We start from the raw sequence: 26,138 nt of genomic DNA, 5'->3' as shown, positions 1-26,138 counted from the left end.
GAGGTAAATACTGAAAAGTGTTTATTGACTCTGATGTTGAGAATATCATGTGTTACTTTATTGAGATGGAGCACTCTCAGTGCAGATCTCCAAGCAGGAGAGTAGAGGGATAGGACATAGGTTCAGTGGTGAGCAGGTGGGTTCCACGGATCCCTTTTACAAGAAGTTTGAGTGAAGCGGGGGGGGGAAGTATTGAACATTCTTAGCCTGTAAAAAGTTTTTGAAATTGTGAGCCAGTCTTTTTTATTGATAGCTGCTATTTTAAATCTTTAATAGGAAAAGAACAACATGGAAATAGATATGACATACCAGCTAAAAGTTATACAGCAGAGCTTAGAGCAAGAAGAAACTGAGCATAAGGCTACAAAAGCACGGCTGGCAGATAAAAATAAGATTTATGAATCCATTGAAGAAGCAAAATCAGAAGCTATGAAAGGTACGCTTTTTCCTAAGAGGGTTTTTCTGCAACATTTTACTAAGAATTGATTCTGTAGTCAACTCTTTGATTTTGAAAAATATTTTTTTATATTTTATTGTCAAATATTGAGAACTGGAAAGAAAAAAAACATTAGAGAAGCTTTATATACATATCAATTTTTTTTCCCTTTTGGCAACGATCATTTCTAAGATAGTAAGGCCCAAGCACAAAATTATTCAATCAAATTTAAGCATCGGAGAGAAGAGAGTATTTCAGTAATAGCAATAGTAACAGGCATAAAGAGCATGAAGTTCTGGATATATCTGTTCAGATTTGGAGGATTTGCCCTTTTTGTAATATTTAGTTTGACATTTACCAGTATGTGTAACAAAACTGTTGCTGGTTTATGCAAGATACATATTTTAAAAATAGAAGCTGACCTAACTAGAATATAAGCTCATTGACTATTTTGAACTCTGGCATGATGAAGATACTACCTAGATCTGGTCAAGGTCATCCACTACTAAGGAATATAGGGTAAGATAACAGAGTTAACTTTTCTATAAACCAGCCTGTATCTTGGAATTGTCTTAGGATAATTTCTTGTTTTCCTAACTGTTTATACTTATGAAGCATTTGAAATTCCAAAGGAAATTAATAAAAGACTTACGGAACTCTTAAGTAGAAATTTTATTTCAAATTGAAGCATAACATTCNTACAGGGAATTTTAAGGCAGTTCTATTCCTATTTTAAAGCCATAGTTGGGGATTTTTTTTTTTTTTTTTTTTTTGGTTAAAAATCAGTGTAGTTTAAGGCAGTAATTAAGGATGTTAAAAGATGAAATGAGTGCTTTATTTGGAAAAATCTAATTACAAGAGAGGAAGTTAGTGGGCCATCTTTCCCTGTCAGTGTTCTAGAAGATATTCTTTTGAGGTGTAATTCAGGTGCAGTAAAACGCAAGCACTTCTCACATTTGTAATACACACTTGTAACCACCACTCAAAACAAGTTATAGAATATGTATTTTTATCACTTTAGTAAGTTCACTTGTGCCCCTGTCTATTCTCTGTGCCCACATTAGGGTGATTGGTTTTTTTTAAATGAGTACATCTGTCCATGAGTTATTCTCTGAACTGACAAAAATGAACCAATTCAGAGTAACAGTACCTACAATTTTTTTCAAAGTCCTTTCTACAATACTAATGTAAGATGTATGATGACTTTCATAATTTATATGAATACACAAAAATGTTATAGCTGGTACTCAAACCAGCTCTAAAAGCCTTTGTGCTTTCTGCTGCCATGTCATAGCTTCTTTTGATTAAGAATATGACTTATTAATGAATTACTAGTCATGTAACCTTGTCTAGTTACTTAAACCTTTTTTGTGCCTTGTTTCTTCTTAGACAATTAAGAGTATTAGGTTGTTTTGAAGACCAACTGCAATGATATGTGAAAATGCTTAGAAATAGTAGAATGTGAAGAATAGTTTCATTTCTTCACACTTTTGAAGGTAGTTCATTAAATAGTGAAAATTTGTAAGCTTAATTTTTCCCTACATAACTTTATTATAAATGATAATTCGATACTGAGCATTAGGTATGAAAGAGCAGAGGAGCCTGATTGGATTTGAAAAGATTTTCTAATCAGTACATCTAAAGGTAATCTTTTAATGCTAATAACTGACATTTAATATGAAATCACTTGCTTAGATGTAAACTTTGCCTGTTTTTCACTTTTAAAAGCCTTTTCTGATTAATAAGACAAATTAAAAGTTCATTACAAATCATTTAGAAAATACATGAAAGTATAAAGAAGTAAAGATTAACCACAGTTTTACTAGTCAGGATGATATTTTGTATGTTTTCTGAAATTTTTATACTTTTTTGCTTTTTTCTTTTAAAATAATACTGTGAGCATTCTCTTTAGGTCATTAAACAGTGTCTTTAAATGGTGAGCACTTACCAAGTGCTGCTTGTATGCCAACCAGCTAGTAAGTGCCACACAGATCTTAACTAAGAATTTTCATAACATCCCTGTGAGGGAGGATACGTATTATTATCACCATTCTACAAATGAGGAAATTGAGCCTCAGTGAGCTTAATTAACTTGCCCACGCAAATAATTAGGATGTGTCAGAGACAGGGCTTAACCTCAAGAAGTTTGGTCCCAGCGTCTTGCCCTTTAACGTTTCCCCAAAGCATAACTGTCATCCTGTGCATCGTACTGTACTAATGTGGCAGGAGCCATAGATAGCAGAGCGGCTGGCTGGGGTATTGTAGAGCAAGAAGAGTAACCCCAGGAGGCGTAGGGTAGCAGCAAATAAGTCTTTATTCAAAAGCTGTTAAGGCTCTTTTAGAACCATAAGTGAAGGCAGAATTTTACTTGAGTTAGAATTGATATAATATTGCAGAGTGGTAGATTTTTCCACATTGCAAATAAAACGCCTGATTTCCAAGCATGAAACTGTTGACATTTCAAACACATTAGGAAGAACGATGGAAATATTAAATTGGAAAGTTAAAAGGTTTTAAGCCAGCATCATTTACAGTAATTTTCATAGTATGGGGTCATGCATTTGATATGCTTTTTTGGCATGTGAATGCATAATTGTGTCCATTTTTGTGACAACAGAAATGGAGAAAAAGCTCTCAGAGGAAAGGGCGTTAAAGCAGAAGGTGGAAAACCTGTTGCTGGAAGCTGAGAAGAGATGCTCTATATTAGACTGTGACCTCAAACAGTCCCAGCAGAAGATAAATGAACTCCTTAAGCAGAAAGATGTGCTAAATGAGGATGTGAGTATGAAGTTTACTGAAAAGTAACAATAAATTATGTGAGGAATTCATAGTCCACTTAGGTTTATCTGTAATGTTGACTTCATAATTTAAAATTTTTTCTTAAAGTATTATGCTTTAATTTTACTGAATTTGGATGATACTCTAAATGAATCATTGTTAAAAGTTTTTAAGTTATTTTTATCCTAAAGGCCATATTTTATTAAAAAAATAGGACATCAGAAATACAAAAGTTATTTTACTGTGAAATGAATTAACTGCCTAAGGACAAAAATCTCTTATGCATGATCATATTTGCTGCAAGCTTCATTGATAAGAAAAATCAAAATAATGGAGCTCCTTGGTGGCTCAGTGGTTAAGCGTCCAACTTCAGCTCAGGTCATGATCTTGTGGTTCATGAGTTCCAGCCCCGCATCGGGCTCTGTGCTGACAGCTCAGAGCCTGGAGCCTGCAACATTGAAAAAATGTTTAAAGAAAAATTAAAATTATTTGTATAACAAGTATACAATTTATTTTTTAGATTAGAAACCTGACATTAAAAATAGAGCAAGAAACTCAGAAGCGCTGCCTTACACAAAATGACTTGAAGATGCAAACACAGCAAGTTAACACACTAAAAATGTCAGAAAAGCAGTTAAAACAAGAGAATAATCATCTCATGGAAATGAAAATGAGCTTGGAAAAGCAGAATGCTGAACTTCGAAAGTAAGTAAATTGTTTGAGACAAAGGTTTATTAATATGTATGACTGTCCACATGTAAATTATCTTCATTTTGGTTTTCCTGGGAATTTTCTTACGATTACTTCATTTTCTTGACCACATTTGCTCTCTTTTTCTGTTTAAGTAATGTGTTGAGTGCCACTCTTACCCTTTAAGATTATATTTGCTTCCCCAACGAGTTTTTACTACTTCTACCTGTTGCCTTCTCTGCAAATGAATAACCCAAGTATCATTAGGCATTTGAGAAAAGTCTTCAGTATGAAAGAGAAAGACTGTGATAAAGAACAAAGAAACATACCCCCAGATGAGAAGTATAGCAAGGAAAGAAGAGGAAGATACAGACCAAAAAAAGCCTATTGGTAATAGTTAGTATTGATCAAAACTTTTAGGAGATACTACTTTCGTTAAACAAGAAGTGACTTAATCCAAAAAAGGCAGCCAGAATAAGAAAGAGTTGTTAAAGATTAAAAATGACTGCATATACATTTATTAGGATGGTTTAAAGAAAAATTCAGAGAAATCTCCTCAAATGGAGTAAGAGGGAATGACACAGAGACACGTGGCCCAGGACCTCCAGCGCCAGAAAGAAGTCTAGAGAAACCCAAGCACAGGAATTATTAAAGAAATAATAGAAAACAGTTTCCCTTGGCTGGAAGTGTAGATTGAAAGGACTCAATAGAAAATAAGTGAAAAAAGACCCACATTTGGACATGTTCTTATGAAATTTCAAAAGCAAGAGGAGGAAGGGTGGACGGGAGGATTGCAGTTCTCGTCGCCAACCGCGGAGGTTGTGTGGTTTGTGGTCGATGGAGTAGGCAGCGAGGCACGTGTGGCGGAGGCCCATGCTGCGGCTGTTAGAGGAGCTGCGGGAGGGTCGGGGTGGGGAGAGCCAGCCTCTCGCTCTGGCGGCAGGCAGTTCGCTAGTACGAGTTTAAGTTTGTGTCCAGAAATGAGCTGAGATGTGGAGGTGGTTCTCATTAGAGCAACACAAATGCCACAGAGTGAATTCCTCCAGGGGAGTGAGGTGAGGGTGTGAAGAGGTGTGGATAAGGAGCCTGCGGCCATTCTTGATGGTTTTTTTCTGTGCTCTTCTGCACTTTTTAATTGTAACCATGTGCATATAATGGGTTAAGTTTTTGAAAAGTACTTTTAAATACCTAATAAATGTTAGGTTTTTAAAGTTACATGTAAATGAATGATAGCAGCTCTTTAAGGATATTAGAATTATATTGCGGTTTGCTGCAAATGAGCTTAGCTGGTGATGAGATCATTTAAAAAATTAACCTTTCATATATTATTAATTAGCGTCTTTCCCATTTTTGACTCAGAAAAATTAGAATTCTCACTTTTAATAGCAGGCACCTCTATGATAAAATACAGATATAACACAGATAAATGACATTGAGTGATAACTTTTTTTATGCGGAGGTTTTAAGAGCCGGTAAGTAAACAAAGTGACCAAATTATTAAATGAGAATAAGAATAAAAGCCTTCAGTAATATACAGATTGAAAACAATATGATTAAATCATTTGATCTGAGTTTCTTGCTATGTATGTTTTTAAATATTTAAGTGGTATTTAAAGGTTTTCTCCCTGTAAAATACTCAGAACTGTATTTAAAAAAAAAGAAAACAATATATGTTCCTATTTATGAATGCAGACATAGTTCATCTCTCCAGAAAGAATAGACTGTGATGGTTTATTTATCCTTCTATGTCTCCTCCTAAGTACATCTGTACAGTGTTTATAGGGTTGGGATTTTTATAGATTTTGGAGTTTTTTTGTTTTTTAATTGTATCACATATGTGGTGGTGTTCTCCAGTTTGCTTTTTCACCTTAGGTTTAAGTTGGAATAACTGTAATTTTTATGTTTTGTTAATAACCCTAGGATTTGGGGCACCTGGGTGGCTCAGTCGGTTAAGTGTCCATCTTTGGCTCAAGTCATGATCTCATGGTTTGTGAGTTTGAACCCTACATTAGGCTCAATGCTGTCAGCACAGAGCCTGCTTCAAGATCTCCCTCTCTCTCTGCCCCTCCCCTGCTCACGCTCTCTCTCTCAAGAATAAACATTTAAAAAAAACATTAAAAATAAATTTATTTCAATACAACGTATCTTACATAGGTTATTAGGCTCACTTTTTATTTTACTTATTTTTTATTTAAAATTTTTTTTATTGAAGATGTATGCATACATATATGTAATATGCATACAGAAAAAACACACGAATGTTAGTAGAGCTCAGTGAATTTTTACAGAATATACAGTTCTGTGCAATTTAAACATCAACATTTAAACATAAAAATTTGTGCTTCTTTCCTCCTCTCTGGCCCCTTCTCAGTCATTTCTTCACTCATCCTGAGATAACCACTTCTCAGGTGCTCTTTTACTTCTTCTAGGTAGCTGGGCAGAAATGGCTGATCACAGTGAATGTGTGAGAAGATGTAATTTACTGCCACCGTTCTAATACATCACTGTTTGGTCTCAGGCCTCCCTTACACTCTTAAAAATTATGAAGGGTGTTGATGTGAGTTGTACCTAATATTTTTTGTGTTAGAAATCAAAACTGAGAGGGGCGCCTGGGTGGCTTAGTCGGTTAAGCGTCCGACTTTCGCTTAGGTCATGATCTCGCGGTTGGTGGGTTCGAGCCCCGCGTCGGGCTCTGTGCTGACTGCAAGCTCAGAGCCTGGAGCCTGTTTCGGAGTCTGTGACTCCCTCTCTCTCTGACCCTCCCCTGCTCACGCTGTCTCTCTCTCTCTCTCTCTCTCTCTCCTAGAAATAAATAAAACATTAAAAAAAAAAAATCAAAACTGAGAAAATTTTATTTACTTATTTATTTATTTAAAATGTTTATTTTGAGAGAGAGCAAGCATGAGTTTGGGAGGAGCAGAGAGAGAATCCCAAGCAGGCTTCATGCTATCAGCGCAGAGCCCAATCTCAGGCTTGAACCCATGAACTGTGAGATCATGACCCGAGCCAAAACCAAGGGTTGGACGCTTAACTGACTGAGCCACCAAACTGAGAGAATTTTAAAACACAATAGCATACAGACACATTTCATTAGCTGTTGGAACAATGACATATGTTATATCACTTAATAAAAGGGTCTATACCCACTAGTGAGAGGATGAGAATTAAAAAAAAAGAAACAACACAGTGATTATTAGTATTATGAAAATAATTTGACCTCTTGGGACTTTTTTTTTGAAAGGGTCCAGGGATGCCCAGTGATTCCTTAGACCACATTTCAAGAGATGCTGGTTTAATATGTGTGTAGCTTATTTGAACCTTTGCTTTAATGTCCCCACAGAGAACGTCAAGATGCAGATGGGCAAATGAAAGAACTGCAAGATCAGCTTGAAGCGGAGCAGTACTTCTCAGTAAGTTCCAGATACATTAGTTTGAAAATTGTTGTATTTGTAGAATTAAAAAAGTTTGTTTGCTGCAGAGTGAGGAAAATAATTCTTGTCTTTAGGATGGATTCTTCTAGCAAACATCAGACAGAGGTTTGGGTAGGATGGTTTGTGCGCCACAATTCATATTGAAAGGAGCTGGGCAAATGACTATTGATAGCTTAACAGAAATCTATTATCATTGCTAGAAAAATAGTTCTAAGCACATCAGTAAAGTTTGTTTAAAAAATATTTTTCACAAAGAAATTGTCATTTTAATATTTGTACTTTTTTAGATCCGTTTCAAAATATGAAAGTAAGCTCACCTATTGCATTTAGGCCAAAAGAATTTTCTTGTCTAAATTGATAATAGATTTCTTTGCCTCTTTATTTATCCTATCAATCTATGTCATTTAATGAGAAATTCTGACATCCAGTTGAAATCAAGCTTCTTAGGTTGCCTGGATGTCTGTTGAGCGTCCAATTTCAGCTCAGGTCATAATCTCACAGTGTGTGAGATTGAGTCCCAGCACAGAGCCTGCTTCAGATCCTCCGTCTCCCTTTCTCTCTGCCCCTCCCCCACGCTCTCACACGTGCCTGCGTGCTCTCTCCCAAAAATAAAAAAAAATTTTAAAATATTTTTTATATCAAGCTTCTAAGTTATTAGCAGAACTTTTATTATTTAATTGGTTGATTACCAGAAAAGCCCACTAAACTATTAGCTTGCTCAGAGGCCCAGCATTACTCAGTGTGCAGGAACATACTCGTGTTCAACTTGACTTTTTGTCTGGATAGACTTTGAATGTAGAAATAATGCTCCTGATGATGGTGATATGGTGGTGACATGTTTCTGTTCTCTTTTGCTATTTAGACCCTCTATAAAACACAAGTGAGAGAACTTAAAGAAGAATGTGAAGAAAAGACCAAATTATGTAAAGAATTACAGCAGAAGAAACAGGAATTCGAGGACGAAAGGTACAGACCGAGATCCTTGTCTCTTTTGCTGACAGCTGTGCATGCTGCTCCTAGAACAGTACCTGCTGTACCCTTAGTAAGAATTCGTCGATGACGTGTATTAGAAAGTTGGATGTCCTGGTGGAAATTGAACATGATAATGATGTATCATTAAAATGTAGGGACTCCTTGGCTGCTCAGCTGGAGATCACCTTGACCAAAGCAGACTCCGAGCAGCTGGCTCGTTCAATTGCTGAGGAGCAATATTCGGATTTGGAAAAAGAGAAAATCATGAAGGAACTTGAGATCAAAGAGATGATGGCTAGACACAAACAGGAACTCACTGAAAAAGATGCTACAATTGCATCTGTAAGTAAAAATTTTAGTTCTTTTTTGATGTTAATCAAATTAGTATGTCATAAATCTTCTTTAAAAGCACTTCTAGGAAAGTACTGTAGATAGAAATGAAAAATTGTGTATACTGGCTATGAGAATTTCTATCCAGTTAACTGCTAGATTCTCAGTGTTGTTTGACAGAAAGAGGCTGAAGAAAAGAACTGCTTACAATGGCTCTGCCTGTTGGTAAATTCAGAGTGAAAGGACTAAAGGGAGAGGGAAATGCCAAAAGCAGAAAACAGTGTAAACCATTTTTTCTTGTTAAACAAACCTTAGTTCAAAAGAATCTTGAAACTACCATGAAGGTAGTCATATGCACGCTGAAAAAAAATTATAGTGCGGATTTCAAAGAGAAGTAAAACATCAAGCAGTTGCATTTGTTTTGTCAGTCATCCGGGTCATTAAAATGGTACGTTGATTAGAAAGTGTGGCATTGGAGCAGGGGTGTTTATTTCTGTTCAGTGGCAGTAAGTAGGGAGGCCAGAAATAGACTCCTGCACATAAAGAACTTGGTCTGTGATGGACACATCGGTGGGGAAGATACAGATGCAGCAAATGGTTTGGGAGGGCTGTGTGGGAAGGAATAGCGTTAGGTCCTTACCTTTTACAACGTCATGAGGATAAATTCTGGCTATCTTAAAGATCTAAAGATGAAAAAGAAAAACTCTAAACAGAGCAAAATTCGGAACTTAACTGTGGCAGAAGACAGCGGACTGCAGGGAGAAGACACTTGTAATGTTTTCATTAAACAGGGGGTTTGTATTTAGAACACACATGGCACTCTTGAGCTCAATAAGACATAGTTCACCAATCCAAAAGAAAAGTTGGCCAAAAGAGAAAACCCTAAAGATATAAGCAGATACTTAACCTAATTACTCTTTAGTAAAGGCTAGATAAAATAACTTTGAAAAACTATTGCATATTCATTACGATGGCAAAATTCAGTATCTGACTACTTTCAAGTGTTTGAAGGATGTGTGGAAAATGACATTCTTATTTAAAACTATGGGGAGTATAAATCTAGTATGGCATCGTATATATAGTATGTATATTGGCAATTTATTTATTTATTTTAAATAGTTTAAATGTGAAAAATTAAATATTCATATAATCCAAAGAAAGTTTAAATATGGTGGAGGAATTCAGGTACATTTTTTATGACAGCATAAATGTTTGTAATGGGAAAAATTCAAATGTCTTATCAGTTAGTCTTCTCAATAGATGAATGAATGGATAAATGAAATGTGGTAGAAGATGGAACTGTCGTATCAGTTAAGATGATTTAATTAGATTTTAGATATCAACAGTTTCTTTTTTTAAGTTTATTTATTTTATATGAGAAAAGTGTGCACGCTTGAGCAGGGCGGGGTGGGGGACAGAGAGAGAGAGAGAGAGATAGAGAGAGAAAGAGAGAGAATCCCAAGCGAGCTCTGCACTCTCAGCACAGAGCCCAGTGCAGGGCTCCATCCCACAAACCACACAAGATCATGCTTGAGCCAAAGTCTGAGGTCAGTTGTTTAACCAACTGAGCCACAGGTGTCCCAACAATTTAAAATCACATAAAACCACGCTATCCATTATGTGTTTGTAATAAAAGTATATAATCATTGATGAGAAGGATGAACACATAATTCACAATAAAATTTCTTGGGGGAAGGAAGAATAGGAATAGGATTTGGAGACAGTAAAAAAGTATGTGTCAGCTTTTTTAGTAAAATTTTACTTTGTTTTAATGTGTACTGAAAGAAATACTACAGTTAAAATTTTGTTTATTCTGCATGATGAAATGCAGAGATCAGTTATAGTATTTGTTTTTTAGTTTATTACATGTTTTTCTCATTAAAAATACCACTAAGGATTTTTGACAGAAGGGCAGTGTTTTTACCTCCTGGAGTGTGTATGAAGTCTATTATGGTTAGTGAAGTTTTTACCGAGGCTGAAGTTCGATAAGGTTCCACAAAGCCACGAAGTGTAGAGATAGATGTACTTAGAAAAATAAGAGTTTTAGCCATATTCTAGGATATTTTCATTTTGAATAATTGCTTTATAACTTAGATTTTATAAATTGTGATATGATTTTTTTCTCTGCTTTCATTTTTAGCTTGAAGAAACTAATAGGACACTAACTAGTGATGTTGCCAATCTTGCAAATGAGAAAGAAGAATTAAATAACAAATTGAAAGATGCCCAAGAACGTATGTATGAACAAAGAATAAAGTTTACCTTTTTTTTTAAAGTTTACCTTTTAAATATACCTAATGTTTTGTCACTTGCTGTAATTATTAATATAATTTTTACATTTTTCATATTTCAGAGCTATCACGGTTGAAAGATGAGGAGATAAGTGCAGCTGCTATTAAAGCACAATTTGAGAAGCAGCTATTAACAGAGAGAACACTGAAAACTCAAGTATGTGTAATAAACTCTAAATATGATTTTGAATTGTTTTTAGTTTTCTCTCTTTCTGCATTTTACTTCCAGTATTAACAGGTTGGCTGTAGCAGTCATTGAATGTATTGGTATTTCTGAACCATCACAATTACCTCATTTTTGCCAGATTGGAAGAAGCTAGGTTTGGTTAACATTGTCCAATTCAGTGTTTACTTTAAGTTTCCTTAATTTTTCCGTATGGAATCACATTCCCTCTTAACTTTTTATTGTAATCTGGTAAGTTTTTCTGCTTTTAAGAAACTAAAGAGAGTGAATATTTACTGACCCTGAGAAAGGGTTAGTCTGAAAAGGCACCTCTGTTGAACATCCTCTGCTCACTCTTACGGTTGTGATGCTGTGGGTGTCTTCGTGGGTCCCACCTGCTTGGCTCTCTGGTTGAGCATACTGTATTTTATTAATGTGAGGCCAGTGTAGCGTTCTCTTCCTCTAAGATAAAAGTAGAGCTGGCTCGTGAAAGTCTCTCTAGGAACTAAAAACTCAAAGTAGTAGAACGTGACATTAGATCAAACCTGATGTAATTTAAATATTTTAAGTTACAGTTTTCAGAAAACATGAGAGTGAAAAACAAATGTAGGTTGGAGAAGAGTAGTGAGCAATGGAGGGTATATTACTTAATGTAGACAGTGTTTCTGTCACCCTGTATGTGTAGGGAAGGGGATTATTAGTGGTCCTGCAACTTGGTTTGGTAAGTTACCAAGAACCATCAACGTATTTTATTTGATTACTTACTTCTGTTTGTGTTTTTAAGGCTGTGAACAAGTTGGCCGAGATCATGAATCGAAAAGAACCTGTCAAGCGTGGTAGTGACACTGATGTGCGGAGAAAAGAGAAAGAGAATAGAAAGCTACATATGGAGCTTAAATCTGAACGTGAAAAGTTGACCCAGCAGATGATCAAGTATCAGAAAGAACTGAATGAAATGCAAGCTGTAAGAATACTTTTTGAACTCTAGATTGAAGACTTCTTTTTAAGAAGTAGACTTATTTTCATGTCTGCATATATTTTATTGGTTATAGGATATAATTGTTACTTCATAATTGTTACTGAATTAAGAAGCAAAATTATGAGGTATATGGCATCAAATTAATTTGATGTAATTTTATTTCTTATAGCAAATAGCTGAAGAGAGCCAGATTCGAATTGAACTGCAGATGACACTGGACAGTAAAGATAGTGACATTGAGCAGCTGCGGTCACAGCTCCAGGCCTTGCATATTGGTCTGGATAGTTCCAGTATAGGCAGTGGGCCAGGGGATGCTGAGGCAGATGATGGCTTCCCAGGTACGGATTTCTTTTCAGCTCTTAGGTTATTTTATTAAAAGACGTTGCCTTAAATATAAAGCAGTTGATTGTTTTAAGCCTTGTGATTGACCTGCTCCTGAGAAAAACGTTTGTCATTTCTTTAAGAAAAACCTCCTTGGAGGGGGGATTCAAATGACAGTTTAAATTTACAGTGTTTATTGATTTTTGACAAACATTTTTGTGAAAAAATGCAAAAGAAAATTCCACGTATTTAGTTATTTAAATTAGCTCTTTATATATTATGGGAAGCTCTCTTTTCAAGTTTTCATTTTATTTTCTCTTAACTTCTTTCTGCATTCTTACTTTCATGTCGGATGTTTAGTTCATATCTCTCAGTCACGCACTATGGAATCCATGTCATTCACCTACCAACGTTCCTCTACTTCTCTCAATATTGCCACTAAGCCTTCCAGCTCTCATATGCTTCTTGACTCTGATTCTGACTCAGAAGAAGAATCTTTGCCTTACTTACCTATTTCATCGGAACCTAATGGTACAGGTGATACCCTGAAAATCTTTCTCACCTTTGGGGTTTTTCACCCTCCCCTTAATTTCAGACCTTTTGCAAAATTTTCCTAACATTAACTAATTATTCACTAACTCTAACAAATTCCTCTGGCCTCCGTTAAAAAGGAAGTGCTGCATGAACAAAGGAGTTTTGAAGGTATTGTCACATGGCATTGCCATTATATTTGACAGACTTATTTTGTCAACTTTATATCCTTAAAGAGCATATGGTTTCATCCATTTTCCACCAACAAGAAATTCTCTCTGAAGTTTCATATCAAGAGTGACAGTACAAAAAAAGACACAGACTGTTTGAGAAGATGTATTTAGGCTTTCATGGAGTGCTTAGCTAGTGAACATCGTGTTAAGCCTTAAAAGACAGTTCAACTCAGTCTCGGCCCTGAAGGCACTTAGAGTTTAAATGAAGAAATCAGAGGGAAAACATAAAATCACTATGTTTAACACAAAGTTAGTATAAGTACAAAACCATGTTTAATGTAAATGCCACACAAAATTAGTGTAGGAGCAGCTAAATAGGAGGTAAAATTTAATCTCTTACTAATTGAATGCAAAGTGAAATAGCCATAGTTTTTTACATTGTTGCCACATTTCCCAGGTATAAAGCAGAATAAATCATAAAAGTAATTGTATTGAAGTTTAGATTTTAGCAGTAAAATTCAGTCTTACTCAGATTGTTAGAGATCATCTGATTTAGTCTCTTAAGTTGGCATAAGACCACATCCAGACAGTTAACATTATATGGGCGGTTTTTATGAATGTTTGTTTGTTTGTTTGTTGTTGAGAGGGAGAGAGAGTGAGCAGGGGGAGGGCAGAGAGCGGCACTCCCAGGACCTGAAGCCTGACAGCACTCCTGCCGCAGAGTCTGCAGGTGGCTGATGTAGGAGAGCGCACGCAGGGGCTGGGGGCAGAGCGGCGCCCTGGCGCGGCCGCCTGTGGGGTTGCAAGAATTAAAGAAAGTCTATGGACGTACCTAACACAGCTCAGTAAGTGATTATTAGAATAACCTCCAGAAACGCTTGTTTGCCCTTAGTTAATGATACTGATCAAATGCCATTGGAACAGATTCTAAGGATTCAGGCAGTTTCCTTTGTTGAACTAGAATTTTACCAATTTTGCGGTTTTGGAATTTAGAAATCTTTTGGTTATATTGCTCTGTAATTTGCACAACTTTATTTCATCTCATTTTAGCCATTTTAAAAATCCATTTTCTCTAAACATGTAATTTCTAACTTAAAAGGTTTTCTCTTCGAAGAAGATATATGCAGTAAATCCATAAGTAGGCCTTCTTCCGAAGGAAGAATAAAGAATTCTAATATAGTTGTATCAGTGAGAATAGAGAACTGCTTCTCTTGTTTTGCAGCTTTTCTGCTGAACTTTGCAGATGCATGAGTTTAATCAGCAGGGGGCATTTGACTTTATAAAATATAGCATATGTATTTCCAATGTGGTATAACCTTGATGTTGTTTTGTGTTCCATAACTTGCTTATACTGATCCTGCATTATTATTATACCCTGGATAATGATAAAACGGTGATAAATTCTGAGGGGCATATTTGATTTATTCTGTAACCTTTCTATTAAAATGTTGTTATAGTTCTCATTTTCTTAGGAGAATTATTATATTTATTCTCATATTTTGTGCTTATTTCCAGAATCAAGACTGGAAGGATGGCTTTCATTGCCTGTGCGAAACAACACTAAGAAATTTGGATGGGTTAAAAAGGTGATTGGTACTTTTGAATATGCTTCTTTTATTTTGCTTTTGGTTTGGCTATAACCATTTTACTTTGTAGTTGTAAGATATATATAATTAGAACGTTTAGACACATAAAACTTTGGACTTTGATTTGGAATGATGTGATTTTATGTATCTTTGTGAATAAAACCTTTCATTATTAATGTGTTAAGAATAAAACAGGTTTTGATGTTAGGAAACCAGAAGCCTATTGACTTTGGTGGTTTGCTATTTCAATGGGAAAACAACTGTGTATGATAGAAAGACCTATTTATTGATCTTATGATGTTCATTTCTAATAAATATCTTAGTCTATTCAGGCTGCTGTAACAAAATAGGCTGGGTAGTGTGTGAACAATAGAACTTTTATGTTTTCACAGTTCTGGGGGGCTTCAAGTCTCCAGATCAGGACGCCAGATGGTTGGGTTCTGGTAAAGGCCCTCTTCCAGGTGCAGACTTCTTGCAGTGTTCTCACATGGTGGAAGGGGCTAGGGATCTCTCTGGAGCCCCTTTTGTAAGGGCACTAATCCCATGCATGAGGGCTCTGCTCTTATGGCCTATTCACCTCCAGAGCCCCCTCCAGTAGGTGTTAGGGTTTAACATAAAAATTTGGGGGAACACAAACATTGAAACCATAGCAACAAGGCTATGTGTGTTACTGGATTTTTTTTTTAAATTTTTAAAATGTTTTTCATTTATTACTGAGAGGGAAAGAGAGCGTGAGCAGGGGAGGGTCACAGAGAGAGGGAGACAAAATCTGAAGCAGGCTCCAGGCTCTGAGCTACCTGTCAGCACAGACCCCGACGCGGGGCTCGAACCCACTAACCGTGAGATCATGACCTGAGCTGAAGTCGGACACTTAACCAACTGAGCCACTGAGGCGCCCCTGGATTTTGAAGCTAAATCTAAAGAATACTTTAATTAGTATCCTCCCCAATTTGCTTATTTAAAATATATACAAACTATACATTTGTTGTTATTTTAAAGAAGACTTTTTTTAGGATATAATGAGAACTGTTTAGTTATTTAACTTAGGTATTATATGATTTTTGTTGGTGTAGAATTTGTTTTTAAAGAAAATAAAAAAATAAATGAGATATATATTAACTTCAGTCATTAATTCCCTCCCTCTCTTTAACAGTATGTGATTGTGAGCAGTAAGAAGATTCTTTTCTATGACAGCGAACAAGATAAAGAACAATCTAATCCTTACATGGTTTTAGATATAGAGTAAGTGTTTTTATTAGAATCTTTAGAAACTTCCACTTTGAAAGTAGAAGAGAAATGTGACCTTTTTTGTCAAGTAGCGCTATTTATATACAGATACATGGAGATAGTATAGCCCTACAGTACTGTTGTTACATTTTCTTATATTTGCTTCGTAAAGATGAAAGTCTGGTATATAGAGTTAGCTAAAACATACGTTGTTTCCTGAAACCAATTAGAAAATTTCTGATTTCCTGGAAACAGTCAAAATCTCAAGGAGTGATTGCATTAATAGAACCAAGGTATCTTCTGACCTTCTAACAAGGGTCACAGTAGTCCTTTTTAACTTACAACAGAAGTATAGGATAACTAATGTAATTTGATCCTTTAGTAATATTTTATTCCTTTATTAAAAATCTCTTGTAGCAAATTATTTCATGTCCGACCAGTTACACAAACAGATGTATATAGAGCAGATGCTAAAGAAATTCCAAGGATATTTCAGGTAAACAGCCTTCTGTGTCTTTCATGCTTATTCTGTTTGGATACATCTTTATTCCTCTCCATCTTATTTGATAAAGTCTGTAGTATTTTTACATCCTGTTTCTCGCCTTTGCTTTCCTTTTGTTCAAGGTTCATTGTGACATTTTTATTTTTTAAAATTTTTCTTAATGTTTATTTGAGAGTGAGAAAGACAGAGTGTGAGTGGGGGAGGGGCAGAGAGACACACACACAGAGTCTGAATGATGCAGGCTCCAGGTTCTGAGATATCAGCATAGAGCCTGATATGAGGCTTGAACTCACAAACTGGGAGATCATGACCTGAGCCAAAGTCGGACACTCAGCCGGCTGAGCCACCCAGGCGCCCCTCGTTATGACATTTTTATTTTTATTTTTATTTTTTTAATGTTTTACTTATTTCTGAGAGAGAGACAGCGTGAGTAGGGGAGGGTCAGAGAGAGAAGGAGACACAGAATCTAAAACAGGCTCCAGGCTCTGAGCTGTCAGCACAGAGCCCGACGCGGGGCTCGAACCCACGAACCGTGAGATCATGACCTGAGCCGAAGTCAGCTGCCCAACCGACTGAGCCACCCAGGCGCCCCTCATTATGACATTTTTAAACCATATGCTTTCTCTTCTGTTTCTGATTTTATGCTCAGCTCTCTAGAAAGTTAAAAAAGTTGCTTATGAGGGTAAACTTTGCACGCAGTAGCCCTTTTACTTCCAACTTAAAGCGAAGCCACGGTTCCCTGTTCTAGTTCCATTTTAAAATTAGTCAAACCAGCAGTTACTGAGTTCCTTCTGTACAAAAACCGTTGTGCTTGGGGTACTGCGGGAGAGGTGGCCACTTATTTCCTGGATGCTTATAATGTTTATTTGGAGTGTATTACACATCCTTTCCTCTTTTCTTCCTCAGCTGTCCAAATACAAATCTTCCCCTTAGAGTTGTGTTTGCAGTTATCACCCAGCTGTCCATTTTTGAGAACCAGAGCATCAGTTTGTATACTTGCCACATCCCTTCAGGGGACTGACTTGAACACTCCCTCCCAGAAGAACTTTCTAACACCCATCAAGTGAAAATTCACCTTTTGGCCTGTTCTGATAAAATTGCTAAAACATAGTAAGATCTCCTGGATAAAATAAGGAGGCACATTTGAACAAGATAGATTTTTTTTTTTCTGAAATGTGAACCAGGTGACTGTCTAATGGCTTTCCTCATACAAGCTTTTGATTAGACAGAATCTAGTAATGTTTGAATGTCATTTTCTTGTCATTGAATAATTTAGGGTAATTTTATTTTATTTACACTGTAAAAATTACTACATAAAACTGTTTGGATATCATTCATTATTCTTTTTGCTATTTATAGATTCTGTATGCCAATGAAGGAGAAAGTAAGAAGGAACAAGAATTTCCAGTGGAGCCAGTGGGAGAAAAATCAAATTATATTTGCCATAAGGGACATGAATTTATTCCTACCCTCTATCATTTCCCAACCAACTGTGAGGCTTGTATGAAGCCATTGTGGCATATGTTTAAACCCCCTCCTGCGTTAGAGTGCCGTCGCTGCCATATTAAATGTCATAAAGATCACATGGACAAAAAGGAGGAGATCATAGCACCTTGCAAAGGTAAATCGTAAACTACTTGCCCCATCAATATCGTTTACATTCAGATCAACTTAAACACATTAATATTTTCCAAATATTTCTTTATAGTTTATTATGATATTTCAACGGCAAAGAATCTGTTGTTATTAGCAAATTCTACAGAAGAGCAGCAAAAGTGGGTTAGTCGGTTGGTGAAAAAGATACCTAAAAAGCCTCCAGCTCCAGACCCTTTTGCACGGTCATCTCCTAGAACTTCAATGAAGATACAGCAAAACCAGTCTATTAGACGGCCAAGTCGACAGCTTGCCCCAAACAAACCAAGGTAATGAATAACAATATGATTAAAAATTACAATGTCTTTTTTAATATTTCACTATTTATGTTCAACTACAAATTTTCCTAATTGAAGGGTACCTTTGCTTGGTATTTTAATGAACTGTAGACTGCCAAATGTTGGAAACTATTTTAGTGTATATGTCTCATTCGTTGATTCAGTTAAATGTAATACAGAGTTGTTTACTAAATCACGCACATATTAAAGTCAACCCAAGATAAAGGGCTTGTTTTTGTCATGTTTATGTATCTAATCATAATATTTTGAGATTTTATAAGTATTCTGGCTAATTCAGTAATTTAGTAGACAGGATGTAACAGACCCATAAATGTCAGGTACACACATTGTGTTTACTATTGCAAACCTCTTTTATGTTAGATAGCTTGGGAGGCAGGATCGAAATCTTTCTTAAGTCTTAATTTTACATCTATAACTTTAGAATAACTTGTTTCTCATTTAAAGAGCAATAGAGATCAACCTTAAAAATGCAGATATTAACCAGTGGGTAAAATGGGCATGCCTTCTCTTTGAGGCAGGGTTGGGACTTGGGAGTAAATCCAGAGGGAATGATGATGAATGCACAAGACATTTTGATGGAACCATTTACACATATGGTGACACTGTAGTAATTTAATTCTTGATTTAGAATAACCACCTCTTGGCTTACCAGCTACTACGGCATTTGTAAATATAACTGTTCATTGAAACGAAGGTGAAGATTTGGTTAGTAAAGAATAAAGTATGCACTGAGGTCAGGTATCCAATTTTGGGCATCCTTTTGGTTCCGGAGCACAGGGCCTTCAGTGCGTGAGCAGTGATGTGCGCTGACTGTGTCATCAGAGACCTTTCCCTTCTAACCACAGACATCTTGTGTGAAACCGTTCTTGAAACTAGTGTCTCAAGGTGGAATTGGTGCTTTAGCGGTGAAACCACCGCTAAATTTACTTATGATAGTAATTAAGCCGAAGAAAATTAAGAGACACTGAAGGTTCTTCCATGTGCCATGTGCAAAGCATCTAAAAATTAAATTTGTTATTAATACTGAACTATCAATGCATAGATGCTATGCTCTTTCGATAGCTTATAATATCTCATGCTTTACAGCTTGCAGAGTGCTTCCATAATCTCTTCTCTCATTCATCTTTACGTATATTCTGTCACCGGACCTTTTCAAATGTTCCTGTGGCGTAGAATAGAGGGCAGATAATTTCAGAATCAGGACAGTAAGAACTCCAGTCCTTTTGATACACTTTACTCTTTTGTGTGATTTGACAAGTTAATGATTTCACTGCTTGTGAGATAACACATAGAATTTGTTTATGAAGCAGTTTTCAGACCAAGTGGGGCATATTTTCAATTACATAGCAGTTTTCGTGTTCACCTACTTGTAAATACTTTCTTTGTCATCCCCTTCCCCCAGTTCAGCATTTGGTCCATTGGAGGCACATTTACTTTTTATTTTTGTTGCTTTTTGTTTTATTTTAGTTCTGGCCCTGCCCTTCGAATCATTCTTCATTGATTTTTTAATACATTTTGCATAGCAACAGTAAGTAATAGGGCTTACTTTCTCTCACAGTTATGCATGTAGATACAACTAATATCAAAGCTGGCCATAAAATGCCTAGGGTATTTTTGTGAACATTTTTTATCTAATAGGCTCTTTGGAGCTTTAAGCATAGAGATGGGCGCAGTGAAGATGCAGTTTTGTGCTTTGTTATGCACCTGCGGCACTATTTCCTTGGCCTTTAACCCGGTGCCTCTCTCGCTTCATTAACTCACAAGATCGTTTCTGTGTCTGTCTTACATGAATCACCCTGCAGTTTCCATTCATCTTGGGTGTCCCATTTTAAGAGTAGCGTAGGCAGCCTGGAGGGCGTACAGAAGATAGTGACTGAGGTAGTAGTTTGGTGGGTCATTGGAAAGTGTTACAGATGTAGCCAGTGAAGGAACTAAGGTTTTTTTTTTAGAGTGAGTGTGCACATACAAGTGGAAGAGGTGGGGGGTAGGGAGGGGGAGAGAGAGAGAGAGAGAGAGAAATTTAAGTAGGCTCCATGCCTAACGTGGGGAGCTTGATCTTATAACTGCCAGATCATGACCTGACCCAAAATCAAGAGTCAGATGCTCTACTGACTGAGCCACCCAGACACCCTAAGAACTAAGGATATTTAATCTTCTGAAGAAATGCTTTGGAAGGATGGGAGATGATAAATTGCAGTAAAGATTTGACAGACTTTTCTGTGGATGATGTATTAGAACAAGAACCAAAGAGGCATATTTGTCACTCAGCAAGGGAAGTGTATCAGGCAGGCAGAGATTTCCAAAATTGGAAGACCTAGCTTGCTCTAGAATAGTAAGTGCCTGTCACCACTGTTAAGTACCTGACTTAGGCCACTGCTTAGTGACTCTGTGGAAGAGCACCCTCCTCAGTCTGTCATGTGTCTGTGGTCTGACGGTGAGCAGCACGGCTTTGGGGTAGGGGTGGGGGGAGGCAAGCATGGGACTCGGAGCTTTCGACATTCTGCTAGTTTGTAACATTCCTATAGACAAAAGGGTAGACTTGTTAAAGGATCATTCCGAAACATCTAGGAGCTGCACTTCTGTGTTGTCATTTCTAGCTCTTTGTTTGTGCCAGCCGAGCTTTACTGAACTAATTTGCACAGTGCCTTTTTTAAATGTTTGGCTTTGTTAGACATCATCATATGCATATGTATGCGTTTATGTGTACGTACGCGTTTATGTGTACGTACGTGTTTATGTGTACACTAAAACACCGTGCCCATAAATATTCATCTAATCTTTTTTTTTTTTTTAACTTTTCCTCAGTGTTTGTCTTTGTAAATACACCATTACATTTTATTCTTTTGCCTTTTGTGACATTCCTGGTTCTGATTCTCAACTATCTTTGTAGCGCTTCCCTTTCTTTGTAGTGAAGTATTTTAAGTTGATGGTTAAGTAAGTGTTAGCTACTATTAGGTAAAGTCCTATTTTTGAGGGCATATTACATGTCAGGCACTCTTCTGTGAGTTTTAACTATAGAATTTATCTATCCTTATAACCGGCCTGTGATGTAGCTGCTCAGGTCCATTTGCCAGACGTGGAGGCTAAGGCACAGAGTGCTGCGTGCCTGCCGTCACGCCTCTCAGCAGCAGCAAAGCTGCGGGTTCAGATCCAGAGAGTCTGGTTCCCGATCCCGCGTCCTCAGCTGTGTTACCACGTTGCCCCACAGTGAGAAGATAGACAGTTTATAAAACATAGTGTATGGAAATGCTATTCCAGAGGAATGCTTGCTTGATAAGTTTGAATTAAAATTAAAAAAAGCTATGCTAGAAAAGTAGTAAATTTGTGAATAAAATACTGATTTATGATAAAGATAGTTGGAGAGATCCTTAGTTTGTTCTAAAGCAGGACATAGAATGCTGGTCTCTGTGGAGGGCATTTCACTTTAATTATTTTCCTCTTAAAGGTCTCCTTTCAAAAGGCAATATTTAAGACACACAGAAAAGTATAAAGCAAAAATGCAACAAATGCTCGTTTGCTAGCTTTAAGAAATAAAGCATTGCTGACCCTGTTAAAGTGGACGTGTCGGGGGGGCTCTCATGTCATCATTACTTAGGCTTGTTCTTTCCCATTTATAAATATTAGAAGCTAACAGACTGCTTATTTAGGAAAAAATGAAAAACTATATACAACTTGAAGTATCAAAAACAAATCCATTCAATGAAGTAGAAGAAAATAGGGGAATATGTATCTGATCTTAGATTGGAGAATTTCCTAAAAGTAAAAACAAAGAAAGTTAGAGATTGAGTGATCAAAAGCTACAACCTTGTAAGTTTTAAAAATACCACGTATATTTGCAGTACGTATTAAAGAAAGATGGGTTAGTATCTTTGTATACAGAGTCCTTACGTAAGTCATTAAGAAAAAGAAGATGGCCTCTTCCCATTATGAACATTAGTGAGGGACATGCGGATGCAGGCATTACTATAAATATGAGAAAGAGATCAACTTGATTATTAAGCAAAGAAGTTGGCTTAAAACTAAAATGTAAAACCCATTTTCACCTGCCAAACTGGTAAGGATTAAGAAACATAGTATTGGCAAGATGTAAAGAAATGGGCACTCTAGTGTACTTTTAGCAGAACTCAACGTCATAATGCTCCCTTTCCAAAGCAGTCTTTGGCAATAAGTTTCTTGGACCTGAAGTATATACCTACTGCTCAATTAAATGGAGGTGGTAGAAAATCAAACAGATAGTTACAGTACTATTTAAAATGTTATTTGTAGTAGAAGCATGAGTGAGTGTTAGAGGGGAACAAAGAAAGCATGGAGAATTCTGCCTGAGGGTATCAAGAAAGATCTCCAGAAAGGGAAGAGGAGTAATTTTCCACACAAAGTAATAAGGGAAAAGACAATGGCAGGCAGAACGTTGACACGTAGAGGTACTGAGTTGTCAGAATCACTCACGTGTTACATGTTTACCATGTGCTGCGTCAGGATGGGGCGAGGGAATGACAGGGAGTGGAAGCTGACACTGCGGAGAACGCGTTGAGCCAGATTGAAAAGGGCAGGTACACTGTGCTGGAAGAGTTCTTATTTGTTCTTCAGATAGAAGTCTTTTGGCAAGAGATTGGTATGTGTTGACTTTAATGAGCTCCTTCACTAAGGTACTGACAGTGACAGTGGAGGGAAGAAACCAAGTTAGAGAAAGCTTTCTTAAGGTGAAATGACAAGAATTCGAAGGAAGGGGGGGTGGGCTATAAGGGAAGTCTTGCCAGACATTGTGCTAACAGCCTAGTGGCCAGACTTTTAAAATTTGAAGACACAGGTGCACACTTCACACACACTTCAAAGGTTTCGGAAGGATACGAAATGCAGATTTTTCAAAGCTGGGGCTTGATTCGGAAGGCCCCCTGATCTCTCTCTCCCAAGCAGTACCTTAGCTACAAGTTACTGTCTGTGAAAGCCTAGAAAAATGTGATATGTGTTTAAGTGAATAATTATATGTATACTTGTGTGTTTTCTTTCATATTGTTCTGTAGTCAGCACATTTTGAAATAGAGTAATTTGAATGGGTTTGTTTACTTTTAAATTAGGGTAACCATCCATCTACACACTCTGTCGGTGATTACCAAAGTCATCTAGCCGCATCAGAATTCATTTCAGATTTATTATTTAAAAATGCAGATACTTAGGCCACACTACCCCTGTGGTCCAATTATATCAGAATCTCTTGGGATGATGCCTGTGAATCTGCGTTATAAGTAGTTTTGAGTAAATCATATAAATTAAGTTTACAAACCAACTTTAAAAATTGAAGTCACGGGGCGCTTGGGTGGCTCAGTCGGTTGGGCATCCAACTTTGGCTCAGGTCATGATCTCAAGGTTCGTGAGTTCAAGCCCTGCCCGTGTTGGGCTCTGTGCTGACAGCTCAGAGCCTGGAGCCTATTTTGGATTCTCTGTCTCCTCTCTCTCTGACCCTTCCCTGCTCACACTGTCTCTCTCCCTCTCTCTCTCTCTCTCTCTCAGAAATAAATAAAACATTAAAAAGAAAGTTAAAAAATAATAAAATTGAAGTCTCAGATGAGACTTTGGGAACCATAGGAGTTCCTTGGCATAAGTTGATTCATGAACATCACAGTTAAAACATTGAAAAAGTTACACTTATTTTTTAAAAATAAAGATGATTACAGTATTAGATGATTGGATTGGAAAGAAAAGACCACATATACCCCTGCTCTAAGTCCATTTACTCAGCCAAGATAAGTTGCTAATGATGTTTATATAGTAAATCCTTGGTTTCCGAACATAATTTGTTCCAGAAACATGCTTGTAATCCAAAGCATTTGTATATCAAAGTGAATTTCCCTGTAAGAAATAATGGAAACTCAGGTGATTCATTCCACAAATAATTCATTCCAAAAATACTCATATGAAAATGATTACAATACTGTAATATAATACAAAATAATAAAGAACAAACAAAATATAAAGAAAAATAAATTTACCTGCACTTAGCTACCTTTAAAAGCCTCTGTGGCTGGTGTGAGGGAGACGAGAGAGGAGGGTTACTGTGTATGAACACTTTAACTATCACTAACGGAATCACTGCAGTCTCTCTGCTCAGTGGAGTATTTTTCTGCATGGGAGCCGTCTATAAGCTTGCACGGATATTGACTATAGCACAGTCTGGCCGTACACTGTATTTAATGAAACTGGCAATAAAGCAACAGAGGAAAGGGTCTATATCAACAGGCAGCCTGGCCTAGAATGAAGCAAAGCCTTCCTAAGCTCACTCTTGTATGAAAAAGCAAAGGACTGTCCATAGGTGCTTTGTTTTGTTTTAAAAATTTTTAATGTTTTTATTTTTGAGAGAGAGCAAGTAGGGGAGGGACAGAGAGAGAGAGGGATAGGATCTGAAGTGGGCTCTTTGCTGAGAACAGAGAGCCCCATGTGGGGCTCAAACTCAAGAACGGAACTGTGAGATCATGAGCTGAAATTAGACACTTAACTGCCTGAGCCACCCAGACACCCCCCCGTAGGTGCTTTGAAAAGTGACAAAAAATATACTAGTGCCAGTTGTGAGCACCTTCCAACATTCTGAAAAATCACTGATTTCTGCCAAACACCATGGTGTGTGACCAAGCATCCAAGCATGAGAGGTGATCACCCACAATCCCACGGGTGAGTGAAGAAGGGAAGGGAGGGAGAGACAGAGAACCATCGGCTCAGTTGTGATCACGTGACATTCTACTTGTGTTGTAAGACATCGCTTGTTTATTAAGTTAAAATTTATTAGAAATCTTTGCTCATCCTGCAGAATACTTGCAGAACAACTTACTTGCAACTCAAGGTTTTAGTGTATACCTGTGGTTTTTCTCTTGTTCATAGTTTTTCACAGAGAGCGCCACTCTTGGTGACCCATTGAGCAAATAGGGTCCTGCTAGAATCAAGAAAGCTGTGTCCTGAGTGTTAACCTCTCTCTCAACTAGGACTTGTAGTACTCTTCTAGAAAAATGTGAGCTGACGCTCTGGGTCCTTTTGTCAAGGGAGTGTGGACGAATGTTGGGCTTTCATAGTTCTCAAGTGGAACTAAGCATCAGGATGGTTACATCTTCATCTGGGCCCAATGGGGAGAAGATTGTATCTTATCCCCAAATAGTACCTGTCTTCAGTTCTCTGGTATTCTGGAAAGCATACCTGTCTCACATTATATACATTTATATGTGAAGAGAAAGAAGAGTTCCCTGTGTGCTACCATCTTTTAATTATGACTGTGTTGTTATTGATGAAGGGAGAGTTAAAATCCTCACAGCACAAAGTGTGAATTCTAGATAATTAGTATGTTAAACTGCCATTTTTAAAGAGTGTTCGAGTGTAAATTTGCAAACCTCCTATTGCAGATTGCTTGATTTGGCATTTAAAGACTGGGATTGGTCATTTGATGATGTTGATGGTGGTGATGATGATGACGATGTTTTTGATTTCTGAAGAAATAAATGGGGTAAATCAAAAAATGAAAAATGAGTTATCTTAGTATTTCCAAGTAGTGCATGTGATTTGCACTTGGGTTTTCATTGGTTTTGACTAGTTTTTAAATTTCATTAAGTTGTTTTTAATAATATATTTGAAAAGTAGTTTTCAGAAAAGTTTCTAACTGAAATTTCCACATTAAGTTATAAAAGTGAAATGCTATGTTCAGAATCTTTATTAGCTACATATTTTCAATACAGTTGGAATTAGTTTTCTGTCTTAGGGAAAAAACATGTAGGCATAACAAAAGAAGCCAATCCTGGT

The 26,138-nt window shown here is 36.9% G+C and overlaps 1 protein-coding gene across 1 annotated transcript in view; it reads left to right on the top strand.

Moving 5' to 3' along the window:
• The window catches only part of ROCK2 (Rho associated coiled-coil containing protein kinase 2), a 131,307-nt gene that overhangs the window by 102,438 nt on the left and 2,731 nt on the right, over positions 1-26,138 (top strand). Inside the window, exons 18-32 of the mRNA XM_077750937.1 lie at positions 277-436; positions 3,054-3,214; positions 3,735-3,919; positions 7,245-7,314; positions 8,198-8,301; positions 8,463-8,649; positions 10,778-10,871; positions 10,991-11,085; positions 11,876-12,055; positions 12,240-12,408; positions 14,611-14,681; positions 15,835-15,923; positions 16,326-16,404; positions 17,770-18,031; positions 18,119-18,332. Of these exons, the coding sequence (XP_077607063.1) occupies positions 277-436; positions 3,054-3,214; positions 3,735-3,919; positions 7,245-7,314; positions 8,198-8,301; positions 8,463-8,649; positions 10,778-10,871; positions 10,991-11,085; positions 11,876-12,055; positions 12,240-12,408; positions 14,611-14,681; positions 15,835-15,923; positions 16,326-16,404; positions 17,770-18,031; positions 18,119-18,332 (2,120 nt within the window). The remainder of the gene's footprint in view (positions 1-276; positions 437-3,053; positions 3,215-3,734; positions 3,920-7,244; positions 7,315-8,197; positions 8,302-8,462; positions 8,650-10,777; positions 10,872-10,990; positions 11,086-11,875; positions 12,056-12,239; positions 12,409-14,610; positions 14,682-15,834; positions 15,924-16,325; positions 16,405-17,769; positions 18,032-18,118; positions 18,333-26,138) is intronic.

The sequence above is a fragment of the Crocuta crocuta genome, unplaced genomic scaffold (assembly GCF_008692635.1).
Source record: "Crocuta crocuta isolate KB4526 unplaced genomic scaffold, BGI_CrCroc_1.0 scaffold129, whole genome shotgun sequence".
NCBI classification, from domain to species: Eukaryota; Metazoa; Chordata; class Mammalia; order Carnivora; family Hyaenidae; genus Crocuta; species Crocuta crocuta.
The sequence above is the reverse complement of the archived record's forward strand: the minus strand, read 5'-3'. Positions and strand labels throughout refer to the sequence as shown.